Source organism: Dermacentor andersoni, chromosome 7 (genome assembly GCF_023375885.2).
Source record: "Dermacentor andersoni chromosome 7, qqDerAnde1_hic_scaffold, whole genome shotgun sequence".
NCBI classification, from domain to species: domain Eukaryota; kingdom Metazoa; phylum Arthropoda; class Arachnida; order Ixodida; family Ixodidae; genus Dermacentor; species Dermacentor andersoni.
This window is the reverse complement of record NC_092820.1, coordinates 27,708,464-27,728,765: the sequence shown is the minus strand read 5'-3', so window position 1 is coordinate 27,728,765 and position 20,302 is coordinate 27,708,464. Positions and strand designations below refer to the sequence as shown.

General features: G+C 49.8%; 1 protein-coding gene across 2 annotated transcripts in view; it reads left to right on the top strand.

The window, feature by feature from the left end:
• The window catches only part of LOC126535436 (phospholipase A1-like), a 122,475-nt gene extending 102,830 nt beyond the window's left edge, over positions 1 to 19,645 (top strand). Inside the window, exons 5-7 of one of the 2 annotated variants that reach the window (XM_055073125.2) lie at positions 9,467 to 9,719; positions 12,363 to 12,554; positions 19,335 to 19,645. In XM_055073125.2, coding sequence (XP_054929100.1) covers positions 9,467 to 9,719; positions 12,363 to 12,554; positions 19,335 to 19,579 — 690 coding nt within the window. In that variant the 3' untranslated portion in view covers positions 19,580 to 19,645. The remainder of the gene's footprint in view (positions 1 to 9,466; positions 9,720 to 12,362; positions 12,555 to 19,334) is intronic. The other variant, XM_055073126.2, reaches the window with a different exon arrangement.
• The last annotated feature ends 657 nt before the right edge of the window (positions 19,646 to 20,302 follow it).

Here is a 20,302-nt window from a genome sequence, read left to right as displayed (position 1 = left end):
CAAGCAAATCATCATCCGACACAACACCACGGGCAGTGTTCATTGTACGGTGCGGGGTTACTGCTATGTGGGTCTCCCCAGATGACACTAGTTTAGGTAGTTTCTCATATTGTTTCAGATCGCGGAGCTCCAAGAGGAGGTCACCGCTTGCCATCCTCGACACCTTGTAACCTGGACCACAAACATCAGTCAAGGACTTTGAGACAAGGAATGGTGAAATGGTTCGCACTGCTGTGTTTGGCTTTTCAGAATGAATAACCTGGAAGCGGGGAAAATTCTGGATTTGGTGTCCGAAAAGCTTGAAGACATCTTCGGTGCGCCCTCGTTTCTTAGGGCGATCAACAAGGGAGGGGAAAGAAGTTTCCATGAAAAAATGTCTCGCTTCATATTCATATAACATCAGCATTTCACACTTAACGGCACAATCTAGCTTGGCGTCTCTTGCTTTTCGTCGTCGCATCGCCACGCTCTCTCTTTATCACAAATTTTTTTACAGCTCACTAAGCCGCCCGCCTTACGTCACGCCATCATCTTCACGCATGTCACAGCGCTCCAGCCATCAACTCCAAGTTTCTCGTCCTCGAACACGAACTGTCACTTATCAATCATCATTTTTTCTTCGAGCTGCCAAGGACTGGAACGACCTACCTATTAATGTCGCTGCCATCACATGTCATTCACAATTTCTAGAAACTGTTGAAACTTGCATTTCAATGTAACACCTGCCTTTTCTTGTGTTCACATGTTAACCACCCCTTATGTAATACCCCGAATGGGGTCTTTAAGGTAATAAAATGAAATGAAATGTATACATTCGGCAACAGCGCCGACCGCCCACCACGGAGCCCAACGAGGAAACCCGGCAGAGCTTGCATACAAGTCTGCACGACGCCAGTGGTACGCCGTCACTATAACCGAATATGGTGTACCCAAGGTTGGATAGCCACACAGGGTTAACCCTTGCCGCCAGGAGAAAGTAAGTAAATAGAAGAGAAAAGGAGACAAGAAAGTTCAAAATTGAGAGATAAAGACGAAGATTCGAGGAGGGAGAGACAGGAGAAGGCGACTGCCGATGTCCTGCAGGTGGGTCAGTCTGCAGGTGCCGTCTATGTGAAGCCGAGGCCGAAGAAATGCATCCCAGCATCGGCTCAACCCCCAGGATCCCCTTTTCCCCAGACACGGCTAAGCTGCGCACGGCTACACGCGGGAGGGTCCAACCCTCACGTGCTCGGGTACGTGGCACATTCTCCGCTAGGGAGCCGTGGAGTACTGACGTGCCTCACATGGGCTCCTGCGTCCTGCGCTCATTTCTACAAGAAAGGCCACCCACCCCTTTCATTTTGCACCGAAGAATCGGCAAGATTCAAGGCACCAGCGGATACCACCTACCTTAAATGTGAGTGCGTTTTGGTCAAGATTTGGAGCTTTATCTCCGCCGACCACCCCGCGCCTTGCGTCCGCCGGGGAGAACACCTGTCGCACGTGCAGCAGGCACACGGCGCGTGAAAGGAGTCCGACACCGCTCGATGCCGCACGAGCAACAGGCGTTGCACGTGCACTGTGAGCCGAAGCCGACGCGTCCAACGCCCGAGGGTCGTTTCGCGGAAGATATGATAGGCTGCGTGCCGTTCTGAAGTCTCGGGCCAAGATGGTTTACGTTCGCCACCGTCGCCATGCCAGTTTGAGCCTGGTGACACTCGGCCCTGCATCCCTCGACGAACTACGGGCAAGGGAGGACCTGGAACTTCGTGCCACTTGCCAGTGGCTCAGTCAACGGGCCACCACCATCGATGTCCCTGTAGATCCCCCTATGCCTACTACCGCTTCGAAGTCTCTCCAGGACGGCCGCCCAGTACAGGAGCCCCATGCTTCGGTCCCGCTCCCCCCTCCGACGACGAGGACATGGATATGTCCAGCTCCCGGAAACGCGCCCGCGAGACGGAGAGCGAGGACGAGGAGCCAACCGGGCGACGTAAGCAGCCGTCGACCTCTCCCCCCAGCCCGGAGCAGCACACGGCAGCCAGCTGCCACGCGCAGCAACCGGACCACGGCAGCACCATTTCCCCACACTCCGGCGAAACAGCCGCCGCCTCCTCTCCGCCTGCCGCCCAAGACGGAAGCCCCCCAAAAAGGGCGAGCGCCACCTCTCGACATCCCGCGGAGTCTACAGCCGCCTCCTCCGCGTCCCCATCCTGGACGGCACCATCCTCGACGCGCCGTTTGCTCCTGATGGCGGCGCGTCCCCTGCAGCGTCTGCTAGCGAACCAGCTGCAAACGAAAGCGTTGCCTACGCGATGGAGCTGACGGACGAAACGCCCACTGTTTCATCACATCAGGGCCCTGATAACCCCGCGGCGCGGTTGCTGAAGGACCCACCATTCCAGCCTTCTTCGCGGCCGAAGCCAACGGGGAAGAAGAAGCAGAAGAGGAAGGAGCCTGCCCATGTTTCCCGTTCGTCTCCCGGGGCTACGGACGACTCGCGGCGCCTACCCACTACCCTGGTCACGCCCAGCGTGCCTACAGCCGCAGTACAGAGCGACACCATCCACCCGCGAGTCCACCACGTACGACTTCACGCTGGTGCACTCAAAGAGGGATCGGCGGCGTGCACGAGCCCTGGAGACTGATGCACTCCCGGTTGACCCTGCGGTCGTTGGTACGGTGCTCTTCCGTCCCTCGGCGCCCGGTGGAACTTTCCGAGGAGCACCGCGCCTCTCACTTGCTGCAACTCTCTCTTCGCGGCTTGGTGTTGCAGTGGTTCGCGTTAACCATAAACGGAACATCGTGGCAGCCGATACTACCACCCGGGAGTGCCTGGAGGAGCTGCTGGCAGTCACTGAGCTGCACGGAATCCCAGTGACTGCCCGAATGCCAGCCGAGCGCGGCAAGAGCACCGGCTTCCTGCACAGGGTAGTCGGGTTACCCGTGGACACAGACCTGCTGGGAGCCATCGAGTCGAGCGTTCCCGTGCTGCCGGCAGAGCACCATCACCATCCGATTCGCGGGACCGGTCCCTCCTGAACACGTGCACCTCTTCAAGCTCGGATTCAGGGTGAGGCCTGCCAGGGCCCGTCCAGTGCAATGTCGGTAGTGCGGCTGCTTCGGGCACGTGCTGGAGTCCTGAAGATGGCCGACCGACTGCATCTGATGCGGCAAGACCCACGCGGAGGGCGCCTCCCTCCTGCCAGAAAGTCCGCTGCAGGAACTGCGGGGGCCCTCATAGGGCCGACACTCCCGCCTGCCCCAAATGGCAGGAAGAACGGGAGGTGGCCACCATGATGGCTTCCTCCACCTCGGCGTTGTCGAGGCGTGCTGTCAGGGCAGCAGTCCGGGAGGAGAAGCAGCCGCAGCAGTCCTCCTTATCTCCGGCGCGGTCCTACGCGAGCGTGCTGAAAGGCCCCAGCCCTGCACCCAGGCATCCGGTACCAGCCCCTCGTGCCTCTCAACGCCAGCAGACGCAGGATACTGCTGCTCCACCCGCCCAAACTACTATGGATCAGCTGGTAGAAAACCTGCTGCTCACCATGCAAGCAGTCTGCACCGTGCTGCCAGCTGACCATCCGCTCCGGGCCATCTGCCTACAGGCAGTGGCATGTCAACAGCGGCACAATCACCATGGCTAGTCGCCCAGCCAAACGTCGGCCGCGAATCCTGCAATGGAACGTGCGCTCGCTGCGCCGACGACACGCCGAACTGTCCGAACACCTACTCCTGCACGAGTGCGACGTGCTCGCGTTGCAAGAGACATACACGCGCGACGGGGAGTGCAACCTTCCGGGATTCGTGGGATACCACAGTGAGACTACCTGCGAGTTACGGACTTGCGCCAACGTGCAGTGCTGTGATCCGCTCCATCCACCCGGTCGCTCCCGCGCGTCTATTTACGTCCGTGCGCGCCTTGCCCAAGCCGTCGTTCATGTGGCCGACATCGTTCCCACCTCCGTAGAGTGTGTGACTGTGACTGTGCGCGTTGGGGGGGCCGACACTTGTGTCGCCAGCGTGTACGTGCAACCCGTGCAGCGATGGGATACGTCTTTCGTGGAGAGCCTTACCGCGCGCATCAAAGGTTACTGTGTTGTGTGCAGCGACTGTAACTCCCACCACACGGCATGGGGCAGCAGCCGCTGTGAGCCTAATGGCAGGAACCTGCTGAACTAAATCCACTCCTCTGGTCTGCTGATCATCAACACCGGCAGTCCGACTTTCGTGCGTCGGAAGGTGCGCGGGAGTGTGATAGACTTATCGCTCGTTAGCGAACTATGAGTGGGTACGCAGCCCTGACACTCAGGGGTCGGATCATTATCCGATCTCGCTTGACCCGCTCGGTCTGAGCCGCGACCGGACCTGTACCTATCGCATCACCGACTGGTCGCTGTCCAGGACGCTCTGTGCCACGCCCCCTCCGGCAAACACCGACTTCCTCACGCACATTTCGAGGTGTGTTGTCGCCGCGACTAAGTCATGTACGGTGCGCGCGGGAACGCCGGCGCCCGACATCAAACTTCTGAACTTACGCGCGGCACGCCGACGCGCTGAACGTCGCGCCATCAAAAGCGACAAGGTGGAGCACTGGACACTTTACAACCGCCTTGACGCCGCGTGCGGTCGTCATGCCAGGCAGCGTCGCAACCAGTGCTGGCAGAGTCTCTGCCTCTCCTTAGAGGACACTCGCGACAAAGCACGCCCCTGGCGCATTCTCGCCGCCCTACTTAGTCCCAAGATCCCCCGCCGCCCTGCACTCTCCATCGCAGTGGCACGGGGCTTGAATGCCGAGCAATTAGCCGAACTCTTAGCGGATACGTTCGCTCCGCCGTCTGGGTGCCCTGTCACAGCCGCCTTCGAACTTCCGCCACACAACATGGTTGAACGCCTCGCGCCTATGCGATATTTCCCAACGAGCGCAATTCCGGAGCATGTAGAAGTGCTGTTTTCTGCTGAGTTCACGATCAGCGAGTTGCGTATCGTCTTGAACGGACGCAAACGTCACTCCGCTCCTGGTTCTGACGGTGTTACTCATCAAGTCCTGAGGAACATCGACGCAGCTCAGCTTCCGTCACTTTTCGATGTCTTCAACTCGGTCTGGAGCAGAAGCATCATTCCTGCCGACTGGAAAGAGGCGATCGTCGTTCCCATTCTCAAGCGCGACAAACCAGCCTCGAACATCAACTCCTATCGCCCAGTATCGCTAACCTCGGTACCCGGCAAAAAAAATGGAGTCCATGGCTTTGCACCGCCTTGAATGGATTGCCTCCGCCCTAGACGCCTTTGCCCCTGAACAAAGCGGCTTCCGCCGACTGCGCTCGACAGCTGATTCCATCGCGGACGTTGTCGCTACGCTCGAGGACGCGGCAAGCCGCCACGAAGCCGGATACCTGGTGCTGCTCGATGTGGAACGCGCGTTCGACGGCCTCCCGCACGGCACCATCATTCAAGCGCTTCGCGAGCTGCGTATCACCGGCCGCCTACTGGACTATGTCTCGGCCTTTCTTAACGACCGAACGCTCAGAGTGCGCGTGGATGACGCGCTCAGCACCCCCCGTAGCGTGACCTCTGGTGTTCCTCAGGGCAGTGTCATCAGCCCTTTCCTCTTCAACTTGGCGCTGGCAAGGCTCCCTGATTTCATCCCGAAGCTGACAGCCTTCGAAGTCCGTGTGGCGATTTATGCTGATGACATCGCTCTTTTTGCTTGCGGGCCCACGGACCATGGCTACCAAGTGCGTCAATCACTTCAGTCGGCAATCAACGCCGTCGACGAGAACCTGACCACCGTGGGGCTTCAGCTCTCAGCTTCAATAACCGAGGCGCTAATGATCCACCCCCGTGCTAGCCGTGCACGTTTCGAAGTGCCCACTCTCTCGCTGCGCTGAAGCCCGCTCCCGTGGAAGAGAAAAGTCCGATACCTCGGCCTCCACATCGACTGCCGCCTCAACTTTAACGCGGCCACCACACCACTCTGCACCGAGTTCAGCACTCGCATCGCCTCTTTGCCTCAACTCCTCCCCCTGCCGCCTTCCCCGCACGCCTCCGCGCTCTTCGACGTATACATCACCGTCCCGGGCGTCAAGAGCAAGCGACAAACAGCACTGTGTGCCATGCAGCAGGAGACGGCTGCATTGATCTTAGAACATCTACGCGACCGACTCCTAGTGTACACTGACGGATCCGTGTCCAGTGACGGTTCCGCCGCTGCCGCGTGCACGGCACCGGACATTTCTGCGTCTCCACAGTGCCGCTTTCGTTTTGCTGCCTCGTTGACAGTCGCCGAACTCGCGGCGATTGACCTCGCGGCTGACCTACTTCTTCAGCAGTGTGGTGTCTCGTCTGCCGCGATACTGTCGGACTCGCGTGCGGCTCTGTGCATGCTGAGGAAGGACTATGCCGGTCTTCCGCTTGTGCAGCGCGTGGGATCAAAACTGCGCCATCTCGTAAATCAGGGCTGCGATTTGGCATTGCAGTGAGTCCCCGCGCACATCGGCCTGCCCGGGAACGAAGCTGCCGACGCCCACACGAAGCAAGCTCTCTCGGCTCGCTTCCCCCTGGCCAGCTCCGTCACCCGTTTCGACGTGGCCAAGACGGCGATACTGCGCATTCTCCGCGCGCAGCACCTGGATCCGCGCGTTGCTGCAGGTGCGCCCCCTCGCCTCCTCCCCCGCACGGGTCTCTCCCGCTGGGACCGCTCGTTCCTTCTTCGGCTGCGCGTCGGCTGCTACAACACGGCCGCCAGAATGCACAGACTGCACGGAAGAGGCAGCCCCGCGTGCTTGGACTGCGGCGAGGAGGAGACGCTTGAGCACCTTCTGCTCCGCTGCGCGGCCTTCGATGTTGATCTCACTGCGCAATTTGCATCATACCGTCGTGTGGGACTGCCCTGTGACTCGGAGGGAGCACTTCTCTTTCTGGCAGCCCACCCTTCCATTGTGAAGAAAGTGCTTCCTGCCCTACTTGACTTTTGCTGTGACACGCAGCTGAAAGCGCGGCTGTAAGCCCCGCATTGCTTCTTCACCCTTCCTGTTCTTTCTTTTCCGCCTTCTTTTCCTTCTCTCCCTGATCTTTTTCTCCCCACTCCCCTTTCCCTGTGCAGTGCTGTTGAGGTGTCCTTTTCTGAGAGACAGTTACGGCACTGCACTTCTCTCTTCCTCTCTTGCGCTGCGTCCGTCCACGTCATGTCCTTCCTTAATATCGTGTTTGTAAAACTGAGCGCAACATAACCATGAATGTCTCTTCCTCTCCTTCAAAAGTCACTACACACACACGGGTACGTGGTGTCGCAGCACACCAAACGCCTGCTGACGCAGACGCTGCGGGGCAATTGAAAGGCGTCGTCTTCGATACCCTTCAAGATATGACGGATCTTATCCGATTTGCTCATTGCTGCATTGACGTGCTTACAAAGCTCTACGATGTTTTTCTTGTAGCTGGTGAAGTTCCCAGCGGGATTTCGGGAACGGTTGAGCAAGTGCTCTTCTGCATAAAACTTGCGCACTGCGCTGGGACGGAACGCTTGCGTGAAGGCCGTCTTCAAGTCGGACCAGGTGCGAAGGCGACCGTGGTAGTTGCGGAACCGCACTATCGCGACGCCTGTGAGGTAGAAGACCACGTCGTTCAATTTATGAGTACCGTGCTATTTGTTGTGGGCACTCGCGAGTCCTTAGGTTGAGAACCACTCTTCGAAGTAGTTTTCGTCGGAACCACTGAAAAACGCTGGGTCCGTTGAGGCAGCGAGCCGGAAAACGTAAGGGTGGGCGAGATGATCGGTGGTGTCTGGCTGCGTCATCAGGCATGATGGGTGACAACTTCTGACTGCGGAGTTCTAAGGTCCGGAAAATCCCAGGAACCTCCAACAAATCCTGGTAAGCTCCACCAAATGTTCAACTTGGTTTCATTAGAGAGCCAAAAGTATAAACAGGCAGGCCTGTTGGTCGAGCATTAGGCACCGAGCGTGGGATCTCTACCATCGGGCGAGGCGTTGGCGACGCGCCTGTTGATTTCGCTACACACCCCTTATCTGTCCTACGTATTGCGCGGCCTGCCTAGCTTCTTCTTCTTGATCTCAACTAGAATACCGGCTACCGCCATTGCCTCTGATCTACACTGCTCTTTTCCTGTATCCAACGTTACGCTTAGCGTTTTCATTTTGTCGTGCACTGCATGGTGCTTAGCTATTTCTGAAGCTTCCAATGGTATTACTACAGAATCAAATGACATTTCGTAACATATCAAAGCCATATAGACAGGTTGGACGTACTCCGCAGTCTTCTCAATTACTTGATTGATGGTATAGATGTGACCCTTTGTAGACTATCTCTTCGTGATGCTAGCCTCTTCCACATCAAGCTATTGCGGTTTAAAGTGTCTCTCACTACCGTCGTTGGAACCGAATTTACCTCGAGAATGTGCATGCATTTGTTGGAGCAGGGCCTTTTAGACAATATCGTCCCAGGTTTTCATGCCCTGTCGGTGACAGCGTATTTGTTTGCGGGCTCACTAGGCAAATTTCTATCAGGCCTATAGTCACGTCCAGACGACCGAATCTCAGCGACAGAAATAACCCGTGACATTTGGGGAGAGAATTTCTTACTACTGGGGACTCGCCAGACAAATTAATCTCATACCATCGTGACTTGGAATTATTTTTTGAGAGTATATTCTCAATGTATACCTGTTCATCTCAGAGACATAAGTGCAACTGTCCGTGCTTTCAACGATGACGGCCTCGGCGTAGGAGGTGCCATTGCGCGAAGCAATAGCGCCAACTGCAGTCGAACATGCAAAATTTTGACAGGAACGAAGGACGTGGGAAACCTTTCCGAGGCACCACTTCTAACTTGCACAGCATTGTTTCACTTGCATTTCTGTTGTAATGCTGAAGCACGCTGAATTTATTCGGGTATCCTGTCGTTGCAGCAGCCCGTCACCGCGAATACTCCGAGTTTTCTCGCTGAACTAGTCAAGGCAATTAAACTATACACGTGATTAACAAATATCGTTTGTATTGCGTGGAGTTAGGCAGAGCTTCGAACACAGAAAACTAGCTGGAACAACCGTTGTCAATACCTAAGCAGTAATGCTTATAATACTTCATATCCCCTTGTATTCACCTTTTTAGTTTCTATAGAGATAACTGCTTGCCATATGTATTTGATGCTCGCTTGCGAATAACAAACAGCTGACACAATTGAAAAGTTATTCGTCGTTGTCCTTGTTGTCTTTCGTGCGGCAAGCAGGGCGGGTATAACGTAAAAATTCCTTTTCACCCCATTCTGTGAACTCCATCATTCCCAACCGGTCAATCCCGGTGATAACGTCGGGGTAGCGCCGCTCAGACTACTGGCGAAACGTTAACAGGACTCGCCATTACAATAGAATTGTTATGTTATACTGACCCATTGCAGTAAACTGAATGATGTGCCAACTAGCGCCAGTTTAGGCCTTACCGAAGCTCATGTCAGTATTGACGCCATCGCAGGTGGACGGCAACGTCATCATCGTGGACTGGGGCAGGGGCTCAATGGGGCTGCAGTACATGAAGGCGGTTGGCAACACGGCGCTAGTTGGTCGAGAGATGTATCTGCTGCTGAAACGGATCATTGAGCGGCACCCTGCCACGGTCGGGCCTGATCAGGTTCATGTGGTTGGATTCAGTCTTGGAGCACAAATCGCCGGTTTCTTCGCTCGAACGTTCAAGCTGTTGACTGGGAAATCCATCTGGCGCATCACCGGTATATGTGCTTTGTGTTCGCTGACGCATATTTTTTTTTACATTGTACGTTCCACTCGGATAATCGCTAGCATTTCAACTTAGGTGTTCAAACCAGCACTCACATGTAACCAAGAAGAGTTTATTCCTTATCCTTAGCGAGATTTGCTATTTCCTAGCTTTAATATTTGTGTTTCCATTATGCTATCGAAAGTATTCATAATAATTGTACAGCTAAAGAGGAAACGTAGCGTATAGCGGTAAACACGGTCATGGAAGGACTGACGACCCTCAAATTTAAGAAATTCTTTACCTTCTATGGATAAGTTTGAGAGTTATAATTACAGTAGGGATTCATGGCGAGACTATAGAAGGACGCAAGTATCCATTAAAGGGTCCATGACAGAAAATTTAACCGTACGCGTCGCCCATGAAGGTGGCAAATTGCAACAAATTATATGTAGCATAAAATCCGCATTTTACTTTTTTATCGCAGTCGAACTGTACAAGGTAGGCGAACGGGCCAATTGGTGCGGATACATGACGGTTAAGAGCATGAATTTGGATAAAGGACGGCGGAAGAGACAGACACAACTCGATAAGATTGTTGTTTCAAAGCTACCTGGTTCACGAATATTGAGAGTCTTCAGATATGTCGATGATTTCGTAGTTTTCTTAGACACTGACGAATTATTCTTGATTCCCGTGTTCATGAGACTTTAACCATATTTAACGAATGCCTCTGCCCTTTGACCGTGACCCATGAGCTACCACAACAAGGTGTTTTTCAGTTTCTAGATCTCAAGCTAACTCTCTCAATCAGTCATGTACGTTGGTGCTATGCACCACGAGGCGAAAAGCCGCTGTTACCTTCCTGATCATCACATAGTGAAGCGATCAAAAGGGCTATCGCGAATACGTGCTTTTGGAATACCTTGAGCAAGTCATGCAGTGATACAATTCAGCACAGCTTTAATGCGCAAGTGTCCAGACTTCAGGACGCGGGGTACTCCAAACAATTGTTAATATCGGTAGCGGAAAGTTTGCTTAAGGAAATAGAGCTCGTGCAGGGGACTCGCGAAACCACCACTCAAGTACAGGAATCACAAAGACGGAAAATCGCGGTGATCCCGTACGTTCACAGCGTTTCGCATAGACTACAGATTACTCAGCGATTGGGTGTCACAGTTGTCCTTCCTGCTCCCAATAAATTGTCCAAGTTATGCAGACTGACGTGCTTGTAAGTAAGGAGAAAACAAGAGTGTAACATCGATCATAGAAACCTGTTCGTTAAAAAACGCACAAGAAACGTGGTGTATAATATCCCTCTCTCATGTTGGCAGACCGGGAGATGTCTAAACGTGCGCATTTAAGAGCACCATAAAAAAACTCAGAAGGGCACGGATGGCTTCTTGGCACAACATTGTTCTGGATTTGGTTGCAAGCCTCTCTTCTATGACACTGCAGTTATTGCTAAGCACATACATTAACAAACCAGACTAATAATAGAAGCAGCGCCAATTGAAGATGATAAGGCAGTAAGCAAACGAATCGACCAAGGACCTATCACATTTGAGATGCGCAAGAAAAGATGCGCCAGATCTTCGACAACGACTCATTCCGTGCACTGATGTGTCGATTTATTGTGTCATAGATATGAGAGCATGTGCACCCCGTATATATGCTTGTTTTTTTTTAAATAAAAAATTAGTTGGAAATCATCGCTTCTCTACGTCTGTCTCTTTAGCCATTCCTTGTCCAAGTTCGCGCTATTAAACGTCATTGAACTGTACAACTGTCTGAAGACACCAACTGGGGACGAAATGAATGCACCCCCCGCAATGGCTCCCCCGAAGTAATCAAAGCCACTCTCGAAGGCTTTTAAAGCGATTAGAATTCTTTGAGAAATATACCCACTTTGCGGTTTGTCTGATGCAACTTCTTTCACCCAGTGAACCTAGTGGTTTACTAGTTTGGGCCAATAGTTGTGTTCCGTGGCGGCTGTCTTGATGAGCAGACAACACTGGCCACTGCGTAAGTAGTCCAATATCCAGCTTAATGCTAGCTGCTGTCCGGCGTAGCAAACAAATTGGGACACTGACTATGTGCGACTGGGCAACTGCCTGAACACAGAACTTCGGCATTGCGTGTGTAACTTCGGCAAGCAAACTTTTTAGGCAGTGGCTCAGGGTTTAACGACCGCTGCTCCCTGCCACGCCCGGCTGTAGACGCGTATGTTCGATCCCCAGTGCCGCAGCGAGTAGTGTCTTATTTTGTTTGGGTGTAATGAACACGCATAAAGCACGGTTGTGTCTTCTGATATTTATTTGCATCCTATAGATACTCACATTCATTAACTTTCGATTGGGGATTCCCTCTTTGATACCGCGTTCAATGAAAGGAATATACATTTCGCGCTTCATGTGGACGGTGACCTTAAAGCTACAGCCTGCGCTTTAGAGAACCGGGAAGACTGCGGTGTCCACTGCCAGCAGTCCCTCCACGGTGGACGTAGTATCAGCTCTGTCTATTCTAACGAGAGGTCTGCCTACGACTAGCTCTGGGTGGGTTCTGCTTTGCGTTGTTTCACGGGACAATACGATGGCATTACACTACTTCAGCCCCCGTGCCAGTGCTGCATTTCAACGCGATTCTTTCCCCGCAGCATTAGACCCTGCTGGTCCGCTGTTTGCTGGTACGAGAATGTGCGTCAGCAAGGGGGACGCCCGTTTCGTGGACGTCATCCACACCAGCGGCGGTGACGACATTTTGAAGGGCCATATGGGTGTAGCCACACCGATTGGCGATGTCGACTTTTATCCAAATGGGGGCATGAAGCAACCCGGATGCATAGCGCGTGAGTACCAGAAGGGTGGCAGCTGGGCCATTTGGTTGCTGGAATGATGGAACACATTAATAGCGCTAAAGCTACGTGACAAAGCACGCGAAGCAAATGAGACTGGCACTGAAGATCAAGCATAAAAGAGCTCCATTCACAAGGAGGGAGCTAGACGAAAGAAAACGAGCGCACTTGTTGGTTCTTCTAGCTCTCCGTGCAATAGGCCAGTTGTTCAGCATTCCCACGTATAAAACAGTGCAAATGATAAATAACTGGCCGGCACTTCATGACTTATAGCCCATCAAGTAATTGTACCAAAAGGACTAAATGAGCAGCAGCACTGAGGAGGAGGAGGAGGAAAGAATTTTAAGGCAAACACTAAGGCCCAGTGAATAGGAGCGCTTGCTGCGCTGAGGTCCGTTGTTGATCCGCCGAGTCCGAGTGTAGCCAAGCACTCAAGGAAGGGGGGTAAGGGTAAGGAAAATAAGGAGAGGTAATGGCAGTGTTACAAGAGTACAGCATGTGTTCTGTACCTGTCCGTATCTCCGGACAATTGGCGCAGTGAGCTGTGCTACGCCAACCGAAGTTGTAGAGCATTAGTGTGGTCAGAAGAGTGTTGGTTTGAACTTTGCGATGGACATATGCTTGTTCCCTGTTGAGTGAAGGATGAGGTTTGGAAAAAATTGTGCGGTGTTCCTTGATGTTCTTGTAGTGTTCAGCTATTTGCTCTTTGTATGTGGCAGCGTATTCCACTGTCGTTGGATTTGGCCGGGGAATCGAGGGCGCCTGGAGGTTAATTTCGCAGGCACATTGGTGAACCAATTCATTTCCCTCAACCCCAGCATGACCAGTTACCGAACGCTGGCAGATTGCAATGTTCGGTTTGCGGTTACAGGGTTGTACTAGGATGTCATGTAGGTGTGTTTCCAGCAGTCGGAGTTGTACGTTGAGAATGGCTTTGCTGCAGTCGGTATAAAGGTTGATGTTACTGGACTGGTGCTTAGTAAGTAGAGAGGCTTCTTCTATCGCATATATTATCGCGTGAGTTTCCAGAGTGGGTATGTTGGGAGGATTCGAAAATGGCCCAGCTATTTGAATGATCGGTGCTGCCTGAACAGCTGTATATATTGCATACGCGTATGACCCCTTGTTAGAGCGTGTGGCGTCCGTGTATATTGTGATGCTTTTCCTGTCTATCTGGCGATGTTTGCTTGCGCTAGACGTCGACCGTCATGTAGGTGTGGCGTCATATTTTTTGGTGTGTTTGGAAATGCAATGTTGCGTGGTAGCGGCGGGCTTTGACTAATTGGTGTCAACTGTATAGGGGCGATCTCTGCTCGCTTCTGGATGTCGCATCCTTGCTTCGTACAAGACAAGCGCGCTACTTGTCTGTCTCGGTGTTGTTGTGTTAGTTCGCCAGCACTGAAGATAATAGAAAACAGCAAAGAAAAACAATCAAGGTGTTTACCACTAAGGAATTTAAGAGTATATAGGAAGTTTATCTGTTCGGGAAGATTCAGAAAAGAACATTGAATTTTTATCCCTCTTGCTTTCAATGGACTGGGAGAAAAAAAGCGTAGTAATCAAGTCAATCATAGCTATTTTCAGATATTAGTTCACTATTCGCTGGTTTGTAAGTGTGAGTAGTTAGCATGCAGGTATTACGAAAGACATGATTCAGTGAAATCTGCTTACTGGCGTTAGTAGAATATTATGAACTGGAATATTGACTTGGTAAGCTATTTGGTAAGTAATTATAACGTGAGAAAAACTGAGGAAGCAGTCAAAATGGACACAGCATGAAATCAGTGAGAACGAAACTTGGCATAGGACAAAACAAGATTTATGCACTGAAGGATAAGCAGGGCAACGTCGTCAGCAACCTCTAAGATGTAGTCAAAGCAGTCTAATTATTCTATACTGGCCTGTACAGTACCCAGAGCAACCACGATATCTTCATTCGAAGTAATATTGAACAGTTCACAACGGTGCCTTCTATAACTAGCGATGATGTTAGATAGGCCTTGCAAGACATGAAACGGAGAAAAGCCGCAAGAGAAGGAGTAACAGTCGATCTAATCAAAGATGGAGCAGAGATAATACTTGAAAAACTGGCAGCCCATTCTACGAGCTGTCTGCCGACTTCAATAGTCCCAGAGGCCTGGAAGAATACCATCATCATACTAATCCACAAAAAAGGAGACGTTAAAGAATAGAAAGATCCTAGGCTCATTAGCTTACTTCCAGTACTATATGAAATATTCACCTAGATAATTTCCAATAGAATAACGGCAACAATGGACTTTAGCCAATCAAGGGATCAGGCTGTCTTAAGGAAGAGATACTCTAGAATGGATCATATCCATGTCATCAATCAGGTAATCGATAAATCCGCAGAGTACAATCAGTGAGAACAGGGTGTATTTAACTTCTTACTCCACATGAACACTAAAAAAAGTACGGGGCCTGACGAAATTCCTAATGAATTTTTACAAAGGTACGCAGAGTGGGTTTCTGAATTTCTAACTGTAACTTTTCAGGCATCTATGGACTAGTGTTCCTTTCCCAGGGCATGGAAGCGCGCTAAAGTTATCCCAATTCATAAAAGTGGCAGGCAAATGAGACGTTAAAAATTATAGGCCGATCATCCTTACTAGCACTTGTTCGAAACTACTTGAACATATCATAATATCTACGCAATTATTGGTCTACGTTGGCAACTACCATATCCTAAGCAAATACCAACACGGGTTCTGTCAGGGACTATCTACAATGACTCAACTAATAGAGACTGTTCACGATCTCACAAATACAATAAATAACCCAGGCCAAACAGACATAATATTCTTAGATCTGGCCAAGGCTTTCGATAAGGTGTCGCACCCAAAGTTCCTATTAAAAATTAAAGCTATATTCAAAAACCCTCGCTTATCTGAATGGCTTTCGTCCTACCTAAGCCATAGAGACCAATTTGTCGCATGTGAGGGATACCGGTCTTCCTTTTCGCCTGTAGAGTCTGGAGTACCCCAAGGAAGTGTATTAGGCCCCCTGTAATTTTTATTATTTATCAATGACATGCCGCACGACATTACAGTTCCCATCAGACTCTTCGCAGATGATTGCGTATTATATAACCGTATCGAATCACCTGCCGATCGGACGAAATTAAATTCAAATTTGCAAAAGATAATAAACTGGTGTGACAGCTGGCAAATGGTTCTGAACTCTGACAAAACGGTTTACATGTCTAGAACTAGAAAACGAAGTATTATTGATTACGATTATTCCATTGAAGGTGTCGCGTTAAAAAGAGTGTCAACATTTAAATACTTGGGTTTAAAGCTTACTTCAGCTTTGCGTTGGAATGAACACGTTGATTACGTATCTACCAAGGCCCAGAAAGCCTTGTGGTCGCTTAGAAGAAATCTGTATAATGCTACCCCTGAAGTAAAATGCCAGGCATATAAAACTTTGATTCGACCAGTTATGGAGTATGCGAAAATTGTGTGGGACCTATACACTTCATCTAATCAGTCTAAGCTGGATAAAATTCAGCGGCTTGCCGCACGGTTTATTTTTAACAAATATCGTCGTTCCCACTCTCCTACCCAGTTATGTGAACTTGCTGAACTTCCTTCTCTAGAGTCTAGAACTGGGTATGACCGTTCGAAGTTTTTTTTTTTCTTATTATTCATGGCCATGTTAAAATTGATAAAGATGATTATTTTCACTTCTCTCCTAGTAATTATTTTCGTTATCGCCACAGTATGTATATCTCTCCTCCAATTACTCGCAATGATTGTTTTAAATACAGCTTCTTTCCGAGAGCAATAAAACAATGGAATCTATTATCAGACTCAATAGTAAGGACGTCATCTTTACGCGATTTTCTTGAAAATGTCAAAAGCACATGTGTACGCATACCATAACTTGGACTAATGATTATACTGTACACCTGGGTATTGTATTACATGCTGTATTTGCAAAGATGGTACTATCAGTGCATTCCCCAAAATGTACTTTATTTTTCTTTATCGTGTAAATATATTTTTGCTTGCATTGTGACCTACCACTCCTGTAATAGCCCAAAGTTGGGCTGACAGTACCAATAAATGAAAAAAAAAAGCTTCTCTATATGGCTTTCATACATAGCGAAAAGGCAGTTGATTCAGTAGAGATACCAGCAGCCATAGAGGCATTACGTAATCAAAGTGTACAGGTAGCTTACGTAAATATATTGGAAGATATCTACAGAGGTTCCACAGCTACCTTAACTCTTCTCAAAAAAATTAGGAAGATACCTATAAAGAAAGGCGTCAAACAAGGAGACAATCTCTCTAATGCTATTCACTGCGTGCTTGGAAGAAGTATTCAAGCTATTAAAATGGGAAGGCTTAGGAGTGAGGATCAGCGGCGAATATCTAAGTAACCTTAGGTTTGCAGATGACATTGTCCTCTTCAGCAAGACTGGGGACGAGTTACAACAAATGATTGATGACCTTAACAGAGAGAGTGTAAAAATGGGATTAAAGCTGAATGTGCAGAATACAAAGAAAATGTTCAGTAGCCGGGCAAGGGAACAAGAGTTCAGAATCGCCAGTGAGCCTCTAAACTATGTGAAGGAGCACGTTTACCTAGGTCAATTACACACAGGGGACCCTGATTACGAGAAGGAAATTTACAGAAGAATAAAAATGGGTTGGTTTGAATAAAAATGGTGTACAATCAGTGCATTTTACCGGTGCTAACACATGGGACAGGAACTTAGAAGTTGATAAAGAAGCTAGTGAACAAGTTAAGGACCGCGCAAAGAGCGATGTAACGCAGAATATTCGGCGAATATTAGGGAACAGGCAGAGAGTGGTATGGATCAGAGAGCCACCGGGATATCAGATATTCTAATTGACATTAAGAGAAAAAAAAATGAAGCTGGGCAGGTCATGTAATGTGTGGGTTAGACAACCAGTGGACCGTTAGGATTACAAAATGAGTGCCAAGCGAAGAAAAGCTCAGTCGAGAACGGCAGAAGACTAGGGGGGCGATCAAACTAGGAAGTCGGTAGGCGCTCACCGGAATCGGTTGGCGCAGGACATGGGCAATTGGAGATGGCAGGGAGAGGCCTTCGTCCTGGAGGTGACATAAAATAGACTGATAATGATGATGATCACGCTCTAAACAAGCTTTATTAAAGCGATTCCTTTCTCCGACAAGTGTCGTCATTTTCTTGGTGGAAGTGTCTGGCCTTGCTGATATTTGCCATTACATAGCGTACCGGACAGGTGGTAAGGTGTCGTGACGCCGCATCACACCGCCATCATACTGTTGTCATCGCGCTGTCATCGTCGACTCCCCTCCGTAAGTCTATTGCCATTTTACATTCTTCCCTTTCTCCCATAGCTGTTACGGCGTGGTCACCAGTCCGCCGACATGGTCGCCACACTAGGGCGATCCCGTCGTTCTCATGCAATCTCCGCCACTTCTCGTCGTTGCATCTTTGTCACACCGTCGTAGTCATCTAGCTGTCGACCTTTCACTGTTCGGTTGCCGTCTGAAGTCTTAGTGATGCCCCCATCGGCATTTCCCTCGCCACTATTCGACGGTGCGACAAGAGGGGTCGTCGCAACAGATAACAGATTTCCGAAAGGGCGATGTTTAAAATTCCAGGGTATGTCCAACCGTTGAAAAACCACCCAGCAATGTTAAAGAATAATATCCTAATACTTAACTATTCTGATACTCTTCAGTGCTGGACGCAATTTGCTATTACTATTCCTGGCCCTTAGACGCGATATCTGCAGTTGGTCACGATAACGCAATGTTGTACGCAAAGTAACGAACTATTTCCACTTGTTAGTTATGGACTGTTAATGTTTCTTAGCGCGGACAGAAAGATCTCTGACATTATTAAGGTGCATTCTTTAGAGTGCATTCATGGTGTCGTTGATTTGTCTTTTTAGTCTATTTTGCTGTTTACGGAAATTTGTAAGGAAACACGCATACTGTTGCTTGTCAGCTATTGTTGTGCTTTACCCGCTCCCTTTATGTAATGGCCAACTCGGAGTTTAGGGTAACTCAGTAAATAAATAAATTACGATTCTTGGTTGTACCAGGTTTTCCTTGTTATTCCTCAATTTACCGCTTCATATTTCTGATGTGCGTGTGTTTTATTAAAAGAAGTCCTACAAAAAATTAATGAATTGGTAGTGGAGGATCCATAGCCCATTACGCCTTTGCACGCACGCGCCGTGCTTAGAGTTCATTATGGCACAGACTGCGTGGTTGGTGCAGCAAACAGCCGCAAGCGTGTTGGACTAAGTGTACCGAGAAACCTTCCTTCTATGTTATTAAGTGAGGCTGATGCCATGTGCGAGTGCTATATATGGGCATTCTAGCAAGAACATAGTTCGAGCCTAGCATCGAGGGCCGATTGGATGAGCAGCCTAGAATATTTCGTGACTGTCATTAATTTTCTTACCGAGATGTTTAAACGATAAGTGTTTAAGATAGAATGGCGTTTGATGGGAGGCAAGAGTCACCTGCAAAATCATGCAACACATTTGACATAGTAACCGACGCGCGAATTTGTTTTTGTTTTCTGGCATCCGTATTTATGACCAACAAATCGTCTATTAATGGGCTCACCAAGGGCGAAAGCGGTTTATTTGAATGCAGCTCCGACGCTAAGAAGTCCACGTCACATTGTTGAATTCCAGAATAGGGCGGATATTTCTCTGCTGAATAAAATGACTGATTATGTAATGAAATAATAGTGTCTTGCTACTCATTACCATTTTGCAGCCATTCCCTGCTATCACCTGCGAGCGACGGCTTATTTCCTCGAGTCTCTTCGTAACAAGAAGTGCCAATTCGTGTCTGCAGCATGTAAGGACGGCTTCCCGGCAATGGCGAAAGGCCGGTGCGTGACCGGCACGGAATCTGGGCTCATGGGATACTACAGCTACACAGCAGCCGGTAGAGGAGTGCAGACGCTCACGACCAACGCGCATCCAGACTACTGCAATACGACCAAGAAGACCGCGTGACTGGTATGCCTTGTTAAAGTTAGTTCCCTTGGCCTCCTTGAAGTGACATAAAATTCTTCGAAACAAACCGACATTCATGTGCCAACTCTATTACCCTTGCGTGGAAGTTACTTCCTGAAAGCATGACAGGCAGCAATTGCCACCGAAGGTGACACTGTCGTTTAGTTGAACCTACATTACCAGTTTTTGCCAGCTCAACAGAACAAAAAACAAGAACAGTCCCTGCGCTCTGTGGGTCCATTCTTCTCCGTGGATTCGCCAAGGTAGCTGAGTCGCTATAGCGTTTTGCTACGCAGTGCGAAGTCGCGGGCTCGATCCCGACTGCGGCGACCGCATTTTCATGGCAGCGAAATGCAGAAACGCAAGTATACTTTGAAGTAGGTGCACCTTTAAGAAGCACATGTAGTCAAAATGTATCAAATTCCCCCTTTCCTCATATTCATATCGTATCTATAGCACGTAAAACCCTAGCATTTATTTTTTATCGCTAGTCTGTGTCTTTTGCTTTGGGAAACGAAAAAGTTATCCACCCGAAAGCATCCCAAAGCTCTCGTAGAAAAAATGTTTCGTAGTTGAAATAATCAATCTGCTGCGGTGATCGAAACCAGAAAGAACGCCATTCAGGTGCGTTCAGTCAACCATCTAAGCTAAGAACAACGCTATCAACGTCTGGGAAAGGTGTTTGTCCAGTATTCGATTACCTCCCGGGAGTAAGGAAAATTT